We start from the raw sequence: 19,730 nt of genomic DNA, 5'->3' as shown, positions 1-19,730 counted from the left end.
TCCTGATATCAACAAAAAAGAGCTTTCTGTTTGTAGAAATAGACGTATAGCATGTTTTAATTTGTTTTTCTTCACCAGTGATTTCTTGCTTTTGGGGAAAGCTATGGAACTAGGTAATAGAGTTGCTGAATAAATTTAATTACAGAAATATTGGGTCTGAGTTTGCTAGACTTCAAGTTCTTGTAAGAGCAAAACTTTCTGGCAAGCCAAAGGATATATCTGTTTCCAGATATACTTCTATTCAGCCATTTCTTACAGAAAATTTATTTTGAAATATAATATTGATATTCTTATATGGTAGTTGTGTGCTTTTGTAGAGGAAATATCACAATGTGCATTCCATTAATTACTTAATGCCAAAATAGGTTTCTAAGCAGTTTATGATGTATAAAAATCAATTAAACATTAAAATATCAGCATCCATTACTGAAATGCACAAAGTAACAATTTTGTTAAAACAATACAACAATTAAGGGAGGAGACTAAGATCAAGAGTATATTCTGAGTTATTTCCTCATAGGATTACTTTACATGCCCCTGATCATCTTTATTCTTTGTACTTGTTCCAGTTAGTTGATACCTTTCTGCAAATGTGAATGGAAGAACTGGCTCATACTGCTGGATGTGTAATTCAGATTAAATATTATGAATTAAAACAAGAAAAAAAATATTTGATTCACAAGGGTTTGGTTTTTTTATAAAAGAAGTGCACCTGTTATGGAAGTGTTGTTGTCTTTTTTTGATATATAAAAACCTTGCTTAAACTATTCAGAATATGTGTATGTATGAATCATGATAGCATCATGATATGATCTGTATTTAACAGATAAAATTTAATTTCTTGAAAATTGATGCTTAATGTATTTTCCACTCTGTGCTCCTGACAGATTTTCTGGAAAGGTAAAAGTAACAGTTGGACTAGGCAGCTTAGCATGTTCATCCACATCTTGAAGATTTCATTTTTCCCTTATGTTCCAGCGTCTGTTGCTCTTTAGCTGTATTTCATTGAATATCAATTAAGGAAGAAGACAGGGATTGGGAAACAGCTACAGTAATGATAAGGATTTTTATCTAATTTTAAATTCAGGGCATGTTGTTTGGAAGTTTCATGGAAATATTTCAGTTGAATCAGTTTCTCAGCAATTCCTATTTATTCTGAAGAAGGCCGAGGATTGTTATTTTGATAAGTGTTTTGTTCTCCATTGGGGGGAAATGTTAGTTTTCTTCACCCCATGGAAGGAGGTTAGCTTAGTAGTCTTTGCCAAAGCTGCTTAGCAGATGGTGATTGTGTAGTGAGCAACATCCCTACTCAGATTCAAAGCATTTTATGGGGGTCTACCAGACTGGTGAATAAGACCCCTATCGCTAGTGTTCTTCTCTCCCTATATCTCATGTTTCTAGCAATCTTCCACCTAAATGGTTCAGTAGACAGCCATCTGTCAATCTAGACCACAGTTTGTCCATTTCTCTCCATCAATTTTGACAACTTCTGTTTTGAAATAAGTAAATGCACATGTGCCTTTTAGTACAGTGGTGCCTCGCAAGACGAATGCCTCGCAAGACGAGTTTTCCGTTTTTTGAGTCGTTCCGCAAGACGAATTTCCCTATGGGCTTGCTTCGCAAGATGAAACGTCTTGCGAGTTCTTGCGAGTTTGTTTCCTTTTTCTTAAAGCCGCTAAGCCGTTAATAGCCGCTAATAGCCGCTAAGCCGCTAATAGCCGTGCTTCGCAAGACGGAAAAACCGCAAGACGAAGAGACTCGCGGAACCACTGTATAGCACGTTCCCTGTTACCCTGTGTAAAGTAAATATCGTTTTACTTTCTAAATTGTTCAAAGAAAAACAGAGTTTGATTTCGTACTGTGTTTCCTTAAGTCTATTTTTCACAAAGTGATATAAATGTAGATAGGTAGCCGTGTTGGTCTGCCATAGTCAAAATAAAAAAATTCCTTCCAGTAGCACCTTAAAGACCAACTAAGTTATTTCTTGGTATGAGCTTTCGTGTGCATGCACACTTCTTCAGATACAGGTATCTGAAGAAGTGTGCATGCACACGAAAGCTCATACCAAGAACTAACTTAGTTGGTCTTTAAGGTGCTACTGGAAGGAATTTTTTTATTTTGATATAAATGTGTCTACTGATGACATGCAATATATTAACATTTGATAGTTTTGAATCTAGGACTACTTTATAGTCTAGAAACTATAGATAATTAAATTTTGGAGTAGAGAGATGTATGGGTAACAATGGAGAGGTCACACTTAGTCTCCTGGGTTCCAAAATGGCTCAAGACTCTGGCGTGTCTACTTCTGTCAAAGAATCAAGATTGAAGCAGAACAGCAGATGATGACATTTAATGTGTATTATATGCATAATTTAGGTATTAAATATGTCCGTTAAAATATTCTGGTTTTTTAACGATAAAACCCAGAAATGTCCTTTAACCGGAAGGGACGGGCAGCAATATAAATGTGGGGTTCCAGTGAGCCTAAACAAATATGGAATTTGGAGCAGAATTTAATATTCAGAGAATGTCAGCATGCATTTTTATATGTAACACGTTTGTTGTTCATTCAGCTGCAAAGGTGGGTTTGAAAGTGTGGGCCTGGTGGAAACTCTGAAGCCAGAGTTAGATTTGAAAATGTTGTCGGGGAGATAAAATACATTCATTCATCCTCAGGACTGGAAAAAAGACAGAATTTATTAAAATAGCAAAACATATTCATAGAACCATAGATCGGTAGAATTGGAAGGGTCCATGAAGTCATCTGTTCCATCATCCTGCACTGTAGGAATCCTTTGCCCAACATGAGGCTCAAACCCACAACCTTGAGATACACAATTTCCTGTTCTACCAACGTGAGCTATCCCAGCAGTTAGTTGATTGATGGGATTTACTTTGGCCAAAAGTCCTTTTCTATTCTTGAAGCAGAATTACGGTCACATTTTTTCTTTTTCTTTTCGGCAAAGAATATAAGGCTGTGGTAGCTGGTTGTGTGTTTTGGTCTCACACCACTTTGTGCCAGTTCTCTTGGGAACTTTGTCACTTCTTTAGCTGAATGTGTCCCAAACATTGGTGGGTGGATGAAGTTGTATATAAATGAACAAATTTGACACTGGCACAATTTCACCCCTGTGCTTTAGTCTGCATATGTTGGTTTGTTGAGGCCCATTTTCCACCAGGGAGGGGCAGTCTGCCAGGGGCCACATGCCTATATGATAGATGGAGACAGAGCTGAAGATAGGAACATAAGGAACCGCCTTTCATGGAGTCAGACCATCTAGCTCAGTGTTGTCTGAATGGCAGTGGTTCACCAAGGTTTCAGATTGGGGATATTCCCAGCTCTACCTGGAGATACGTACCACAAATTGAATTTAGGACCTATGAATTTGGGAACTTGAGCTATGACCCATTCTGAAGATGGATGGATTGAAAGTGGAAAGCAGGATATAGAATACCCTGCTTCAGTTTTCATCACGGCTACCTCAAATTAGAATTCCAACTCCTATGCAGATTTACTCAGAAGAAAGCTCACTGGGTTTGAATGGACAAAATAAAAAAATTCCTTCCAGTAGCACCTTAAAGACCAACTAAGTTAGTTCTTGGTATGAGCTTTCGTGTGCATGCACACTTCTTCAGATACACGTGTGCATGCACACGAAAGCTCATACCAAGAACTAACTTAGTTGGTCTTTAAGGTGCTACTGGAAGGAATTTTTTTATTTTGACTATGGCAGACCAACACGGCTACCTATCTACTACTGGGTTTGAATGGGTTAATCTCAAATAAGCATACAGATGCAGGGAACAGATGAATACAACTACTGTTCTGGAAAGCAAGCAAAACTAATTCCTTTCTGACTTAGGCTTCTGCCATGAGCTTGCATCCAGTGAGTTTGTTTCGAGACAGTGGGAGTTGGGAATGGAACTTCTTTCACCAAACCATACAATCAGAAAGAAAGTTTTAAAATTTGAATATAATATTTCTCCTTTGAAAGGAGGAGAAAATACTTTAAAAGGCCAGGAATAGTGTAGCCATAGGAGGTTTTAGGGGTCACATGAATTGAGTTTGGGTACCACATGTTGCCTGCAGGCTGCCTACCTTGGTATCTAGCAACCAAAACACTAATGTTTATTTTTAATTTTTTTCCTCTCCATGATGTACAGAATGTGACAAGCTGCGAAGGGATGGCTATCGAAGTTCTCAATACTATTCTCAGGGCCCAACTTTCTCATCTTCTTCCAGTGCAATCTGTGGAAGTCACCACGATGACTATGAAGAAATTGAACAAAAGGTGAGGTACCAAGCGCCCTAGGAAGTAATGTAGTATAATGCACATATAAGCCAAAATTAAATCAACATAAAACTATAGTAGTGCAAAATACAACTCTGCAAAATATTTAGAAAAATATGGGCCTTTAAAGCTATGCTGTTTTTAAAAACACCACCTATAGTGTGGTTCAACTCAAAGAAGAAAATTGCAATGCAAACATCTCTGGCAGGCAGAAGTACAGATTTTGAAACCGGTTATATCAGTGCTTGCTGCTTTCACGAGCAAATAGAAAATAAAGCCATTATCCCTTTGTGAGCACTAGCTTTGTTTTTTTGTTTTTTAAAGTGTTCAGAGTTCACCTTACATTTTATTTCAAGCAAGCTTGATGTGTTCAAAGTGGACTTAGTGCAGTTCGGTTCTCTGGAAGGAAATAAACGTTGCACTATGTCAGAGGTTTTGTCGGTGCAAGCATTGCAGCTTGCCTGATGGACTGTTCCCCACTCTCTCTCCTTGCCCCATGCGTTATCCTGGGGGGTTCTCCTGCCCCTGCACCAATTTCAGGGACCTGAGAGGGAGGAAAACCAGAGTGTGCAGGCGGAAGTCCTTGTGTGAGCGTCCCCTGACAGAACTCAGTAGCTGAATCCTTCCCTCTGTTCTAATTGTGCATTTGTTTCTTCATTGTGATTTCTGTATAGTATCCACTTGAGTAATACTTGCCCCTTGTGCAGGAATCTGTTATGTGCAGTGGCGTAGCGTGGGGGGTGCAGGGGGGGCTGGCTGCACCGGGCGCAACATCTGGGGGGGGCACTCGCAGCTCTCTGCCCCTACTGGGTTAGGGGGTCAAATTACTTGCCTTGCCCCGGGTGCTGACAACCCACGCTACGCCACTGGTTATGTGCACTGTGTTTCATAGCTATCAGCTCCTTATCCACCATCTTCTTTCCTTTCTCAGGATCAGCCATGAACTCATAGCATATGTATGTGCTCAACCACTGGCCCTGTTCTCATACATGTGTGTACAATATATAATAATACTTACCTACCTACCTTAAAGGGTTATTGCAAAGATACAGTGGTGCCTCGCAAGACGAAATTAATCCGTTCCGCGAGTCTCTTCGTCTAGCGGTTTTTTCGTCTTGCGAAGCAACCCTATTAGCGGATTAGCGCTATTAAAGGCTTAGCGGCTATTAAAGGCTTAGCTGCTATTAAAGGTTTAGCGGATTAGCGGCTAAAAGGCTATTAGCGGCTTAGCGGCTTAGAAAAAGGGGGGGAACCGGAAAAAACCCAGAACACTCGCAAGACGTTTTCGTCTTGCAAAGCAAGCCCATAGGGAAAATCGTCTTGCGAAGCAGCTCAAAAATGGAAAACCCTTTCGTCTAGCGGGTTTTCCGTCTTGCGAGGCATTCGTCTTGTTGGGCACCACTGTACTGAATTCCTTGAACAGTAAAGACAGCACTGTTCGGATGGGAAGTTGTTGTTGTTTTCACCCTTCTAGCTCATTTAATCTTGAAGTTAAAGGCTGAATAATGATACTTAAAAAATAAACAAACACAGATGTGATGCATTTTCCAATAGCCTCCTCACTCCACTCCTTCCCTGTTGGTCTTCAACCATGAGTGTGTGCACTTCAATATCCCACCTGGAGAGGGTGGGATTCATGCATGAAGATCTTGAGATGGTATTATTTACTTTCAAGTAAATGTATTTAGTACTGTGTTGGTTTAAATCCCAAAAAATGATCTTAGCTAGTTTTTGGACTATGAATTTTTTAGTATTTATAACAGAAAATATAGTGCAATGTCCTCAGCAAGTCAGTATTTCTTAATAGTCCTGCAATTTTGTTCCTGTGTAGGAGAAATTATTATATAGGTGTTATTTGCACAATCAGTGAAATATTAAAATTGACTCAATAAGTGGCATTATGAGGAGATTATAGAACTGCTGAGGGCTAATTTATAGTGAAATACTACCTAATATTATAAGCAAAATGGCATTTTCCTTGAAAACTACCTTCCCATAAAAATTATCTTAGAGTGATATTCCACTTTTCTTTATTTTGATATGGTATGTACTGGTGGATATCAGTCCTCAGTGAAAGACACAGTGAGATGTACTGTTGGGTGAGGCTGTTGTTATGGTCCCTCTAGAACTAATATTGTGGAGAAGGTGGGAAGCCTGAAGCTGAGGGAGGTTTTGCAGAGAAGTAACTTGGTATCTGAGAATAATTGTTCAAAAAACAGCAGTAATATATTTAGGAGAAGTGTTAGCCTCAAGGGTTGGAGAGGGGAGGTTCCTTCCTTCTCTGTGGCTCCTTCCTGAGATGGTCCCAGAAGGGGGTCTTTCAGGGTTCTTGTTGCCCCAGAACTTCAAAGGAAGGGGAAAATGAGCATTTGATGTAAAAGTCTAATGTGCAAGTCCAGATCAGGATGCAGATGGTATGAAATACATCTACTTAGGACCCTAGAAATTTTCTGGAAATCAGATCAGATGGTTAATATGATCGACTTCATGCATATTCCTGTAATTTGGTTCATACTGCCCTCAGATACTTCTGTGGGGACAGTTTGGGGTGGAGCCATCTTTTTAATGTGATAAATGGCCCTAATTCATGGCAGCATTTCTGACATCCTGTACTGAAGCATATTTCCCTTTTGTGAGTCCACTGAATTGGCTGGTTTTTATTATTATTATTATTATTATTATTATTATTATTATTATTATTATTATTAAAACCCTTTGATTAAAACACGACAAACTAGTATGATATTTTCTCTCTTTCTCTTCATCACTTAAGCATGTTTTCCTTGCATGGAAAATTGATGTCTTCAGATAGCAACTCCTCTCTGCTTTCTGAAATTATGTTTATCTTGTTGCTACGTTTACTGTGTCTGTTGTGTCTTTTTATGTGTGTGTTTTTTTCATTCTCTTTTCTTTGCCACTCATTCGCTTTCTTTTTTCTCTCACTCAACAGTCTAGTCTGTTAGACTGCCTCCCTCAGTCTTGCCTTAGTGCCTGCTGTTGTTTGATTCCATGGAAGATCAAGGTATCTGGCTCCAAAATGGGATCATCCAGCTGTTATGTATATATACAGCTTGATGTTATTGTGATGCTAGAATATTCTCAAATCTTACTTTTACATTTTCACCTATTGTTGGTTTCACTTTTTCAAGGTAAATCTTGTACTAACATTGTGTGCTTCTATCCTTATCTCAGTAGTTGTCAATCTAGAACCCTCAGTTTGTATATTTAATGGACTAACTCCTTTTTTACTGCTCATACTTTGTTAATGTTTTCTGTTCTCGGGGAATAGTTACTAACTTTACAAACTGTTATAAATGTTCTTGTAATTTGGATTGTTGTGCTGTTTTACAATAATTTATTCCAGATCAAACAAACTATATATTGATTTATATATGAAATGGAAAACAAAACATCTTAGTATTGAATCCGAGAGTGAATGTGTCTATTAGGTTCCTATTAACTCACATGTTTTACGACAGGGGTGGCTACCTTCCAGTTCAAGGGCCTAATCCAGCCCCCCCCCCCATTTTTGTCTGCCCCTCAAGACTCCATCAACTTTTGCAATGGTTGCAAATGTAAACTTTTTTAAAAAGTAAACACAGCATTTGGATGAATGGCATCCAGGGTCTAGATGTGGATGCAAGTTATCCCCACTCTGATAATGAGATTTATCATTTGATGAGTGGGAAGAGGATGATAATCCCTGTTTACTGGCTTCAACAACCAAAATGCCACTAATCTCATTTCTGAACATTCCTTTTTCAATCCTTACTATATGCTTTCTTCTACTGAAAACAAATAATGTTTTTGTTCCACCGTGTTCTATTCAGAGATCATGTAGAAATCCAGAAATCTCAGATGACAATCTTAAAAGATCAGTTTACTGAAATGAAATTTGAAACTTTTAATAACTGCTATTATATTTATTGAGCAATCCAACCATCTCAGTATAACATTGGGAAAAATAATATTTAGTAATACAATTAAGCATGAAAACCAAACTGTGCTACTCTTTGTAATACATAAGAATAATATTAATTTCGCTTCCTATTCATTCTCATTCCTTTTCTTCTAACACTAATCTTTGGACTGAGTTTTAAACCACCACAAATCTGCATACTATTTGGTTTCTTTATTATAGGCTTTGTTGGAGCAATGAATTCAGGTTGCTGCTTATTCTGAAGAGTTGTTATTTCCTTTGGGACTTGTGCCTGCCTTTGAAATAGTCATTTAAGAACATATTGTTACACACCACTCCAGTTTTCACAGCAGTGCAAGATTCCAGGGGTTACAGCGGAGTCTTTATGATATATGGTTCATTTACAACATGAACCTACAATGGAGGAACTCCCAGGATTACACTCCAAAGCGGGTCCTTTTCGTCCCATGGGTGTAACGTTGGATTCAAACTGCCCACCCCATTCTGCTCTAACCCACACTTTCCAGCTTTGAAACTGCTTTCTAAATGCAACTATTTTCCCTTCAGCTTACATAACCCCTCACTGCAGTTCTGAAACTTCCTCCTCACCACTCTGGCATTGTCTTTTGTTAACTACCCAGAGCCCAGAGTGGGGGGTTCACCCCTCTCCATGACTTTCTTGATGAGTCATCATTCTGTTTTTGCTTGCTTAATGGCTAGGCCATTCACAGTCTCACCTGGCTATTTTGATATAAATCCAAGCACCCAAAAACTCTGATACCCGAAGACCTATAACAATATTCAAAGAGTGGATTCTTCATTCCCAGCTGTTTGTTGGGGAATGCAGCCAGAACACAGGAACTCTCTGGGGCAAAACTAGGGACTGTGGCAGGGTGGGGGGCCGCATCGTGGGATGCATCCATTGCAAGAAGTTAGTACAGTCGTACCTTGGTTCTCGAGCGCCTTGGTACTAGTACGTTTTGGCTCCTGAATGCAAAAACCCGGAAGTAAGTGTTCCGGTTTCCGAACATTTTTTGGAAGTCGAACGTCCGACGCGGCTTCCGCTTGAGTGCTGAAAGCTCCTGCAGCCAATCGGAAGCTGCACCTTGGTTTTCAAACACTTTCGGAAGTTGAACGGACTTCCGGAACGGATTATGTTCGATAACCAAGACACATGCACACCTTTCAGACATACACAGGTCTTAGAAATTCTAGAGCTGATGTTTTCAGGATGTTGACTGGTAGATAGTGTCAAAGCCCTACCTCAGCTGCCCCAGCCATAAACATCTACAATTTTATGATTCTGTAATTAATTTCACCCTTGGCTGAGATACTTTTGAAATGTTGTTTTCCATCAGGGCTGAGAATAGAGCCAGGTGTGAGTAACCAAGCGATCCCAGGACCTGGAGGATTTTTTAATGCATTAAAGCAGGCTTTGCCAACCTGGTGCCCTCCAGATGTTTTGGCCTACAACTCACATTAACCCCAGTCAGCACAGCCATTTGGCTGGGGCTGGTGGGAGTTCTAGACCAAAACATCTGGAGATCACCCAGCTGTACACAAGAGAAGGAAACAATTGCTGCTTGGATTGTATCAAAATGTTTGTATGCACTAAAACTTGAACAACATTTGAACAGTGTTTTGTCAGAGTAGCTGATCTGACTATTTAAATCAGGCATAGGCGAACTCGGCCCTCCAGATGTTTTGGGACTACAACTTCCATCATCCCAGACCACTGGTCCTGTTAGCTATGGATGATGGGAGTTGAAGTCCCAAAAGTCTGGAGGGCCGAGTTTGCCTATGCCTGATTTAAATGGTCTATTATTTATTGGCCATCGGATCAGCTGATTTATTTTCCCATGTGTTGAAATTGTGAATTTTGTTTGTTTTGTATAACAAGGATTCAGACATAAATTTACCTGTCTGCCTATGTGTGTGATTTGTTTTGCTTCATGCCTCACAATTGCTTTTAAAATATGCTTTATTTGCAGTTTCCTTGAAAAAGAAGGAAAGTTATATTGTATACATTTATGTCTCTGTCTCTTGTCATGTTCGAAGAGCCCCTGGTGACTGGCTAATGGCAGCTGGGTTTCCAAATACGATACACTGGGTCAACATAACATGACAGTTATTCATTTTGACAATGTCAACCAACCAGATAAAAAGTAGGTTACTGGGGCTTATCACACAGCACCATGCTTGAAGTATTACTCCCTTGGCACCTGAGCCTAGAGCAAGCTTTTTTTCATGTGTAATAGTAAGATAAACAAAAGCCACACACTAATGAACCATTGCATATCATTTTGGTTTGCATTTCTATCTCTGTGACTCAGACCTTTTAAAAACTGATTTGGTGGAGTCACAGTTGCAAATTTCCCCTTTGTACAAAGGAAGAAGATGGCACAGAAGGCTTCTTATCCTAATACTAAGGTCAGGGATACCAAAAGAGGGGCCATTTCCCCTAAGATTTGGTCATTGCATTGAAGAATCTCTTCTGACATTTCAGTTGTAAATGTTTTACAAGATTTGTAAATCCATTCTTTCATATTTGGGATTTTGGGCAACTAGAAGCACTGTATTTTATAGCACTGTTAAAACTCCTACTGAAAATAGTAGAGTTCTTGGTATATCATTAACAGACCAGTATTAATTCCTATGTTTTATACGTAAATTTAGTATATGGTTCTGCATAATGTCCCTTCTTTTCCAATGAGAAAAAGAGTTATGTACAAGTTTAATAATTAGATTTTATGCATGTTTACTCATAAGTATTCTGTATTCAGTAGTACTTACTCCCAGGTAAGTGTGCATAGGATTGCCTGTCACATTGAATTCAATTCCTTAACATGTGCTTAATTGGGTTATACGTTTATTGATTTTTTTTTTAAAAAAACCTATTGGATGTTGGATGAAATCGGTTCAGTATTTGTAATTACTGCTAAAGAGGATGTACAAACCTTTCCTTATGTACAAATTGGAACAAGGTCTGTCTAATTCATATTTTGCTAGATGTAGCCAAGGCAAAAGCATCACAACTATTTTGAGTGCTTTAATTTATATTTGAAAGATAAATAAGTAAGGTAAATATATTTGCACTGAATTTACAGCGTACCTTTTTTTAATAGTGTTCGACCCCTTCTCCTGAGGAGGAGAAGCTCATTAGCATCAAGAGACCCAAAACACCAGTTTCAAATGAATTCTCTGATATCAACACTCAAACAAATTGGACCAAATCACTTCCATTGCCAACCCCGGAGGAGAAAATGCGACAACAGGCTCAAGCAGTCCAAACTGATGTTATACCAATTAACGTAACTGGTAGGCTTTTAATTTTGTTTCTGTGTGGTGAGAAAGAGCAAGGGATCTCAATTGGTTATTGGTTTTTATTTTGTCTGAAAATACGTTTTGCGAACCGTTGTACTGATGAAACTTAAAATGAGAGGCTGATTAGATTGAAAGTACTGGTTAAATTACTACTACACTTTTCAAGAGCAGGGTTCTTTGCAGGAATTATGAAGAATATCGGTAAGAGCACACATTCAGCCTTAGATCTTAAGTTTAGTGGGTCCCCAACAAAAGGATTCTTGTGGCATGGTCAAATATATACTGAGATTTAAAAAGAGCACAAAACCCAAAATGTTTTCTACAATAACTTTCTCTTAAGATTTTAGGATCTCTCTGCTTTTCAGTCTATGAATAATATTAAGAAACTTGCCCAAGCCAGCAGATCTACATGCTCATCTGTGGCAAAAAATATTGTTGTATGGAATATTCTTCAGGACCTTTGAGATGAAACCTATGTTAACCTCTTTCTCGGTCACAACGAAATGCTCTGTGTTAGCTTCAAAGATGAAATGTTCATATTAGAAATGGTTTGCTGCTATATTAAGCTTAAAAGGTTTCAAGAAGCCTTAGATAAGATCCACTTACAGTATGTGAATATCCGCCTCTTTTGTACAATGACTGTACTTCAGTTATCCACTGGAGGAGGAAAGTGAAATGCAGAACTGTACTCCTGTTCCATTAACAAAGAAGATTTGTCTTTCTCCTGCAGCATGGTTGTTCTTCACTGGTGCAAAAATGACCCCAAGGGCCATGGCACAATTACTAAATTACAACCACATTGCCACATTCCAGCTGGTCTGAGGCACAAGAAGTTAACTTCAGTTATGCCGCATAGACTTCCATTGTGCTTTAGGCTTTCAATTAGATATTTTTGATTACATTGTTAAGGCAGCTGACTTTATTTCATTAATAATCACTTAACTTGGGCACGCCTTTCCCTTATGTGATTGCTAATAACCACTTAGCGCTGGCATCCATCTTATTTTAGCAAGATTTTCAGTATAAAACAGTTGTCTGGGATAAATAAGAAGCTCGTGAAAGTAATTAGAAATGCAAAATGAAAAGATATTATTGAATGCCACAACTTAAAAGAGAAATGGTTTTGCGCATTTAATTCATTACACAAATGAACAAACTGGGGTTCCTCCCAGTCCAAGTTGCTGCCTTTCAATTGCATAGATGTTAAAAGACAGAGAAATAATCAGTATGCTTAATCATAAGAGCGCAGTATATTTAGAAAAGTATGCAGTTTAATCTTCTTTAACTCTCAAAGTATGTAAAAACAAAAGGTTGGACATGAGATGGGTGAAAGGTGGGCAATTCAATGGATATACTGAAGCTGAGCCATATTGCTTTACACTTTAGAAACTGAGGTTGCATTGTGAGCTCAATTGAACACAGTGTGACTTCCTTTTGAATGAATATATGTAAGACAAAATTTGCAGTGAAATATCCTCTTTGATATGTACTTAGCTGGGAGAGGAAAAGGGGAAAAATATATTTTAGTTCTAACCATATCTTTAAATTGATGTAAGCGCTAGAAATCAGGTATTTGTATACTTTCCTCTCCCCTCTCCTTTTTTTGAAATGGCAAGATAATATTTTTGGCTGTCTAAACCAGCAGTAGTAGATTGGGCTATTCGCCACAATAAAATATTGATGTGTCTGAAATAAAATATTAACCCTAGATGTGCTTTTTAATAAATCAAGTGCCTTTTTAAAAAGATTAATTAATAATGAACACAGACCAAAACCTTTCACTTGGCTGCACAACAGATGAGACCTGCTTTGGTTTCATTTGGCAGCGCTCTTTCAGTCGGACAGATTGTAGTACTGTAAATCTGGCGAGTAACCTGAAGGTGCTGGGGCATTGCATTAATCTGAAAAGCTGCTGACTGGCTATCCATGTTTGGGAGTGGAATTAGTTTCTTGGGTCATCAGGAGCTGAGCTTGCTCTGGAAGGGATAGACTCAAAGTTTTAGTCTTTAAAAAGCATATGCTGCCAATCTATTGAACACCATGCTCTAATTGTTAATCCAGGAACAGGTGGCGTCGTCGGGTGTGGGTCTTACCCAGATACAAAGGAAGATAATAGGAGCTGGTGCGCATCTAAGTCATAAATAAAAGATAAAGGGCTTCATTCTGCAAATTACTGAAACACAGACTTAAGTACCATTGACTTCATTGGGCTGTTCCTTGATGAACAAGATAAATTTAAGCAAGTGCATAAATTGAATTGTGGCCAGAGAAGGCTACTGAAAAGGTTGTTTTTTAAAAAAACAAACCCACCACAAAAATTAAATACAGGTTTATTTTTAAAAACTAAAACTTTCAACCAGTTTTTGCACACAAGTTTCCTAACAGGTTTTATTTGATTTTGGATGAATGCAGACAGTTGTTTACCAAGTGGTAACTTCTCAAAGTATGTATACAGAAACTTGGTAAACCACTTACCTGTAGCAACCTGCTAAATGGTGAGGATAACTTTTTTATCACATATGCAAGCTGAGTCAGAACTCTGGTGAAGCAGAAGAGCGGTAAAAAGTATCCTTACTACGTGAAACAATATTACTTCCTTACCAACTAATTAGCGGTTGGTAAAGAATAATACCTATAAATATGCTGACTTAAAAAAATATTTCTGTACAAGTTGACTTTGTGCCTTCGCTGATAGATTTTGGTACAAAATAGACAACTTTGCCACTATTTCCATGTGCATGATGGGGCTTTTGATCCTCTTCCCAACAAGGCTCAGTTCTTATCTCTCTCAGGGTCTAAGCTACACGGTGAACTACTCAGAGGAGCTTCAGTAGCTTTTCCAGTGTGACATAGGAGGGCTGCGGTTCAGCGTAATAATTAAATAATTAACCCCCTGGCATGCCTAATAGCAGGCCATTGGTCTGAAACTCTTAATTTTATAACTCCCAGTTCTCCTCACTAACCTCATCTACTATTAGAGTTTCAAAGGTTTCACTTAACAAGCACATCGTATCTTTAAACCCAAATATGATTATTCAGGGAAAACGCAATTATTTTCATTTGGCAACTAGGGATGGAACATTTCTCTTCTAGTCTTTGTTCCTGTAATCTAGAAATGTCCAAGTGCATTGTTGTATAATTTTTAAAAGTCATTTTCCTTATGCCATACAATCTAATGGAAGCGTTCTGGTCCAAGACTCCTAGGACGTCACATATGATGCGCACAGCAATGTCTAGCAAATACCAAATGCACTGTTCAATGAGAAATAACTTGGCTATCTAGATGTTTAAAATAGAATTCGGAAGAATTCAAATACCTACCTATTTCCCAGAAAGAAGCATAGTGAAACAGAGCTTTTCCTAAAGGCACTTCTATATTTACCGCCCTAAGGATTTATAGGTTTGAGAAGAATATTAGGAATGTTAAGTTTGTTAAGGGGGAGAAAATAAAATGAGATTTTAAAATCACTTGTATGTTTTAGATAATTTGTAAAGCATCTCAAATGAAGCAAGATGCAAATTTTAAACAAATGGAAATGGCCAGGTTATTACTTCATTGAAAGAAGTGAATTTGTTTGAAGCTGTTCAACCTGTAGAAATGCTGCTGGGTCCAGATATGATACAGCAAATGGTCAACTATAAGGCTTTCTTGTTTTGCGTGCACCACACAAACTTTTAATGGTGGGTTCAGTCAATTGCGAAAATGCAGTATCACCCAATGATAGATTATTATTATGATGGTGATGATGATGATGATGATGATGATGATTAATTCATATACTGCTTACATGCCAAAATTACTTTAAAGACTAAATATAGCCAGGGTGCAGTTCTGTGACACTGAAGTCTATATAGAGAATTTATGTTCAATAAATGTTACTGGCATTTGGCATGGCTCTTTGGTACCAACCAAAAAGAGACAGTGAGACCTCTGTCAGGGTTTCACAGTATGATGGAGCTGTTTCCATCTGCATCAGTCTCTCTCTGTCTCTTTCTCTCTCTCCCCCCTCCCCATATAATGTTGTATTTAAATATAGTAAATTTTCAGAGGTAACAGACATCAAATTTTGGCTAACCTGAAAGTCAGAACATTGTTTAGACTCAGTCATGTTTGTTATTTAATATTTTAATTTTTCTCCCACTGTTCCAAGGCTGTTCACAACACTGCTAACATTATAAATTCACTGCAAAATACAGCAGTGCTTACTGAAACACTGTTTCAGTTCAAATTGTTTGTTCATTTTAAAAATACCTAAGACATTCAGATATTATAAAACTTCATCGTAGTCATATAATAAATAATCTGCAATCAGTTCCTCTGAAGTTTCAAATGCAGGGGAGAGTAGCCAGATTTCTTATGACTGTCAGTATAAAAAGTTTTGGATGCAGAGGTATCATCTTACTTTACTTATGCTTAGAGTCTGGGTTTCAAAAAACTAAAACACACATATAAGGGCCTACATTTGGTGTTGAACAAAAGAGGCAGTCTAGGGATGTTCTTAGTGTATGTCCACCCTGCTGCTTAATAGCAGCAATAAACCAAACTTTTTGTGTTGTCACCCCAGTTCTGCCAATAGAGGTTCATCAGGCATATTCTGTTCTAACTTTTGAAACACCTCCTGAAAACTTTTCCATGCTACCGAGCTAATGCAGTCAATTAAGAAAATATATTTAAATGTTAAATGATTTGTCATTTTCCAAATTAACAGCTTACAATAGTGGAAAAAAGAGAACCACAGTCCCTCAGAAAATATCTTTGTAATAGTTCTGATGTTTTTATGAATAGTGATATACAGTTTTTAAGTAAATAAATAAGCAATGAGGCCTCAAACCTCTGACATCATTCCAGGAACCCACTTATCCAAACTGACCTCCACACCTTACATCCACTTCCATTAGCTTCATATCCGCCTCATGTCCACTAATTTAAATTAAACCTCCAATTAAGCATATTTAGGATTGTCGTTGAAGTCATTAGCCATGCCAAGCCATGCCATAAGAAAATGAAGAAAACGAAATGTACCTATTCAGTACATTTCTCAAAAACAAAAGCATAAATTCTCTCTCCCCCATTCCTCAAAGTTCATAAGAAGGTAAGCTGGGACATAATGTAAATATAAATGTCCAACGCTGCCATTAATGGCTCACTGATATGTTTAGATTAGATGAAGATTTGGTGTGATGAGACAAATGTATTTGATAGGAGCATGTAATCCCTTCCATTGTAAAGCCTTAAAGTGACAGTATGCTGTATCTTTTCCTTCTATGTATATCCACTCTGTATGACTGAGCTAACATCATATATTAATGCCTTTTCTTCATTTCTATAATAAGCAAGTGGAAGAAAGTGCATGATGTCAGCGTGCTTGAAAGTAATGGTGCTTTGCTTGTTCTACTGTACATCAGGGGAGAATTTTGACCGCCAAGCCAGCATACGGAGGTCTCTAATTTACACAGATACTGTGGTAAGGCGGCCGAAGAAAGTGAAAAGGAGAAAGACTATTACAGGAGTCCCTGACAACATCCAAAGAGAGCTAGGTATGGCTCATCAGAACTGTATTCCATTACAATTAATAATTATCTTGCTTACTGTGACTAAACTCATAACATTTACCCCACGCTCATGAAGTCAATACAGTCTGATAGCCTATTAAAAGTTAAAATGAATGTATGCCTGACCACTAGGAAAGAATAAATAGTGTATGCTTAAACCGATCATTTTGCCCGCCTGGAAATTAAAGTTCCATCTTTTTAAACAAACAAACAAACAAACAAACAAACAAAAAAACAAACAAACAAACTGAATTTACTGAATGCCATGCAAAGCTGCAATTTTCTGAAATCGTGTACTGGGACAGTAAAAATCTATAAGAATTTTAGGGTTGTTTTCAGTTGTTTTTATTCCTTTGGTCTTAAAGATATATCTTACAGTTACCAGTAAATTTGAGCACATCAGTCTCACATTTCCTTCATTCTTCACTGAAGACTGGATTTTACTAGGAGGAGTAGTACTGCTGTCTAAAATTAGTTCCAGAATCTCATCAAAAACTTCCCCATTTACCATCTGATCATAAGTCTTATCAGTCAAATGGCTCAAACATTTGTGAAATGCTATAGGAGAGTCCATATTTGGAACATAAATATTCACTACGCAATTATCATATTTGAGGTCTTCTGGATTTGTCATTTGTTTAACCAAAGAACTTAACCATAAATAACTTTCATCCCCAGCCATTCCTTCTTGGCAAACATCAATGTAATGGGCATAAGCTAAGGCCCTTTTTAGGCTAGACCCTTGTTTGTATTCTGTCACTTCAATTTTTTATCATTCCTAACAACAACAAAAGTGTAGATAGCTTTTATTCTCTTCATAGCCAACTTCAGACAATGATCTTCCTGCTTGTTCACTTGAATGCTTAGTAGACATTCTAGGCTCCCTGAAATCCTGCTTGAGGCATCTAGTTTGCATATTCAAGTAGCTGTGGCATGGCTGTTTTGAAATCCATGTATTTGTGGCCATCTCCCAACATGGAAGCTTTGATTTTACACCATAGCACCACAAACCCACATTTAGGAAGGCTTGTGCTGACATACTGAATTGCTATGCAGAAATTACTTGACACACCCATGCACAGTGCAAGTTACAGTGTTCATCAAATGTCTTAGAAGTTTTATTGGTGTCTGCAATGGTGCCGGTGAAATTCTGCCCTCATTTGGCATGGAGTCATGCCAGTTGCATGCAACTTGATGGCAGTTCCATTGGGTTGTGGGACTTAAAGGAACTTCCTATACATTTTTCCCTAGCCATGATGTCTTGTGTTCCTTCTGTAGCTTCGGTGTAGGTGAGCTCCATTGGCCTACAAATTAGTGCAGGCAAACCTCTGGTTGCTCCTTCTCCTCTAAAACCTCTACCCACCTGACCTTTGGTATTTGAAGAACCCAGTAGTCTTTTTCCTGACCCCCAAACTTCATTATATTGGCAGCTACCGCCCTTGGCTCCCGCTCTTGTGCTTGCATGCTTGCTTACTCACATTCAGAAGAGACAGTTTGCAATATAACCATCATAGCTCTGTGCTGAGTTTTTCTGGCTAGTGTAACTTCTCTCCTTGTTTTAAAGGGTACTGAAAGGGTGGGCGAATCCCCACTGCTCCTGATAGCCTATTATGGACTGCACTGTTGGACTTTATCCTGTAATTTAAAGCAAGTGAATGATATCTACCATGGTGTTTTCCTATCATTCAACATGGAAGGAGCACAACACTATTTGGGCTACTTGCCCTAGCATTAAAGGGCAGGGTAAGGCCCAGTATTGCAGCCAAGAAGGGATCTGAAGGGAAACTGGCAGTTTGCAATTTGGCTTCTTCTTGAGGATTGTTCTTCAGCACAAGATATCTTATTATACTTTCCCAATTAATAATATCTTACATAATTTGGCATTTAATTTTCTGTTAAAGAATTTGAGACGAATCTCTGGTTTCATAATCTGTCAATATGAAACTCACAATTCCCCTGACAGGTTCTCGTGATTCCTCATACAGTTCTGTGAATAAGAGAAACATGAGTAGAATATTAAAAGTATCCATTTATGCCAGAAATACTTTTTGAAAAACATTACGCTACAATATATATTTTAAAGTGCTTTGAGTCTCTTTGAGTAGTGAAAAAAAAAATGCCACAAATAAATACATTAGTTTAAGTACATATTTAAGCAGTAGTTACAATGATAACTTGGAATTTAGTAACTGAAACTTAACTTACGGACTGACAACTTTTGTTGTTGGAAAAATCTGAATTTGTATCATATTCAGGAAACTGATTACATTAGAAGATCACACAGAGAAGGTGTTTATTTTCAGTTACAGCTCATGCTGATCAATATAGAATAAATAAACCTCTCTTACAAGTCCTCTCTTTCTTGCTTGATTGGCCTTTGTGCCTATAGTCATTTTGATAAAACTCTGCTTTTGAGAATTATCAAGCTGCTTGCCAGCATTGAAGGGACATAATGTAATTTCTTACTTGAGCCCATTGTGGTAGAAAGAAAAGTCTAAAGGTCAAATTCTAGCTGCCTTGAAGTTCTAGCTAAAACCACACTGACTTCGCTGAAGCAGGGCTTCAGTTTATGCTTTTTGGAAAACTTTAAAAGCAGGCAAAATGCACAGAAACATGTGTAAAGGTTTGATTTTATTTGA

The 19,730-nt window shown here is 38.0% G+C and overlaps 1 protein-coding gene across 10 annotated transcripts in view; it reads left to right on the top strand.

The window, feature by feature from the left end:
* Nucleotides 1–19,730, top strand: part of NHSL1 (NHS like 1) — a 142,952-nt gene that overhangs the window by 111,335 nt on the left and 11,887 nt on the right. For 6 of the 10 annotated variants that reach the window (XM_081187845.1, XM_081187843.1, XM_081187847.1 and 3 more), the window contains 4 exons: nucleotides 4,168–4,295; nucleotides 7,246–7,317; nucleotides 11,340–11,532; nucleotides 16,945–17,076. In XM_081187845.1, coding sequence (XP_081043971.1) covers nucleotides 4,168–4,295; nucleotides 7,246–7,317; nucleotides 11,340–11,532; nucleotides 16,945–17,076 — 525 coding nt within the window. The remainder of the gene's footprint in view (nucleotides 1–4,167; nucleotides 4,296–7,245; nucleotides 7,318–11,339; nucleotides 11,533–16,944; nucleotides 17,077–19,730) is intronic. The other 4 variants (XM_081187846.1, XM_081187852.1, XM_081187848.1 and 1 more) reach the window with 3 other exon arrangements.

This window comes from Podarcis bocagei (genome assembly GCF_964188305.1).
Source record: "Podarcis bocagei genome assembly, chromosome: 3".
NCBI classification, from domain to species: domain Eukaryota; kingdom Metazoa; phylum Chordata; class Lepidosauria; order Squamata; family Lacertidae; genus Podarcis; species Podarcis bocagei.
This window is presented reverse-complemented; position numbering and strand designations above follow the sequence as displayed.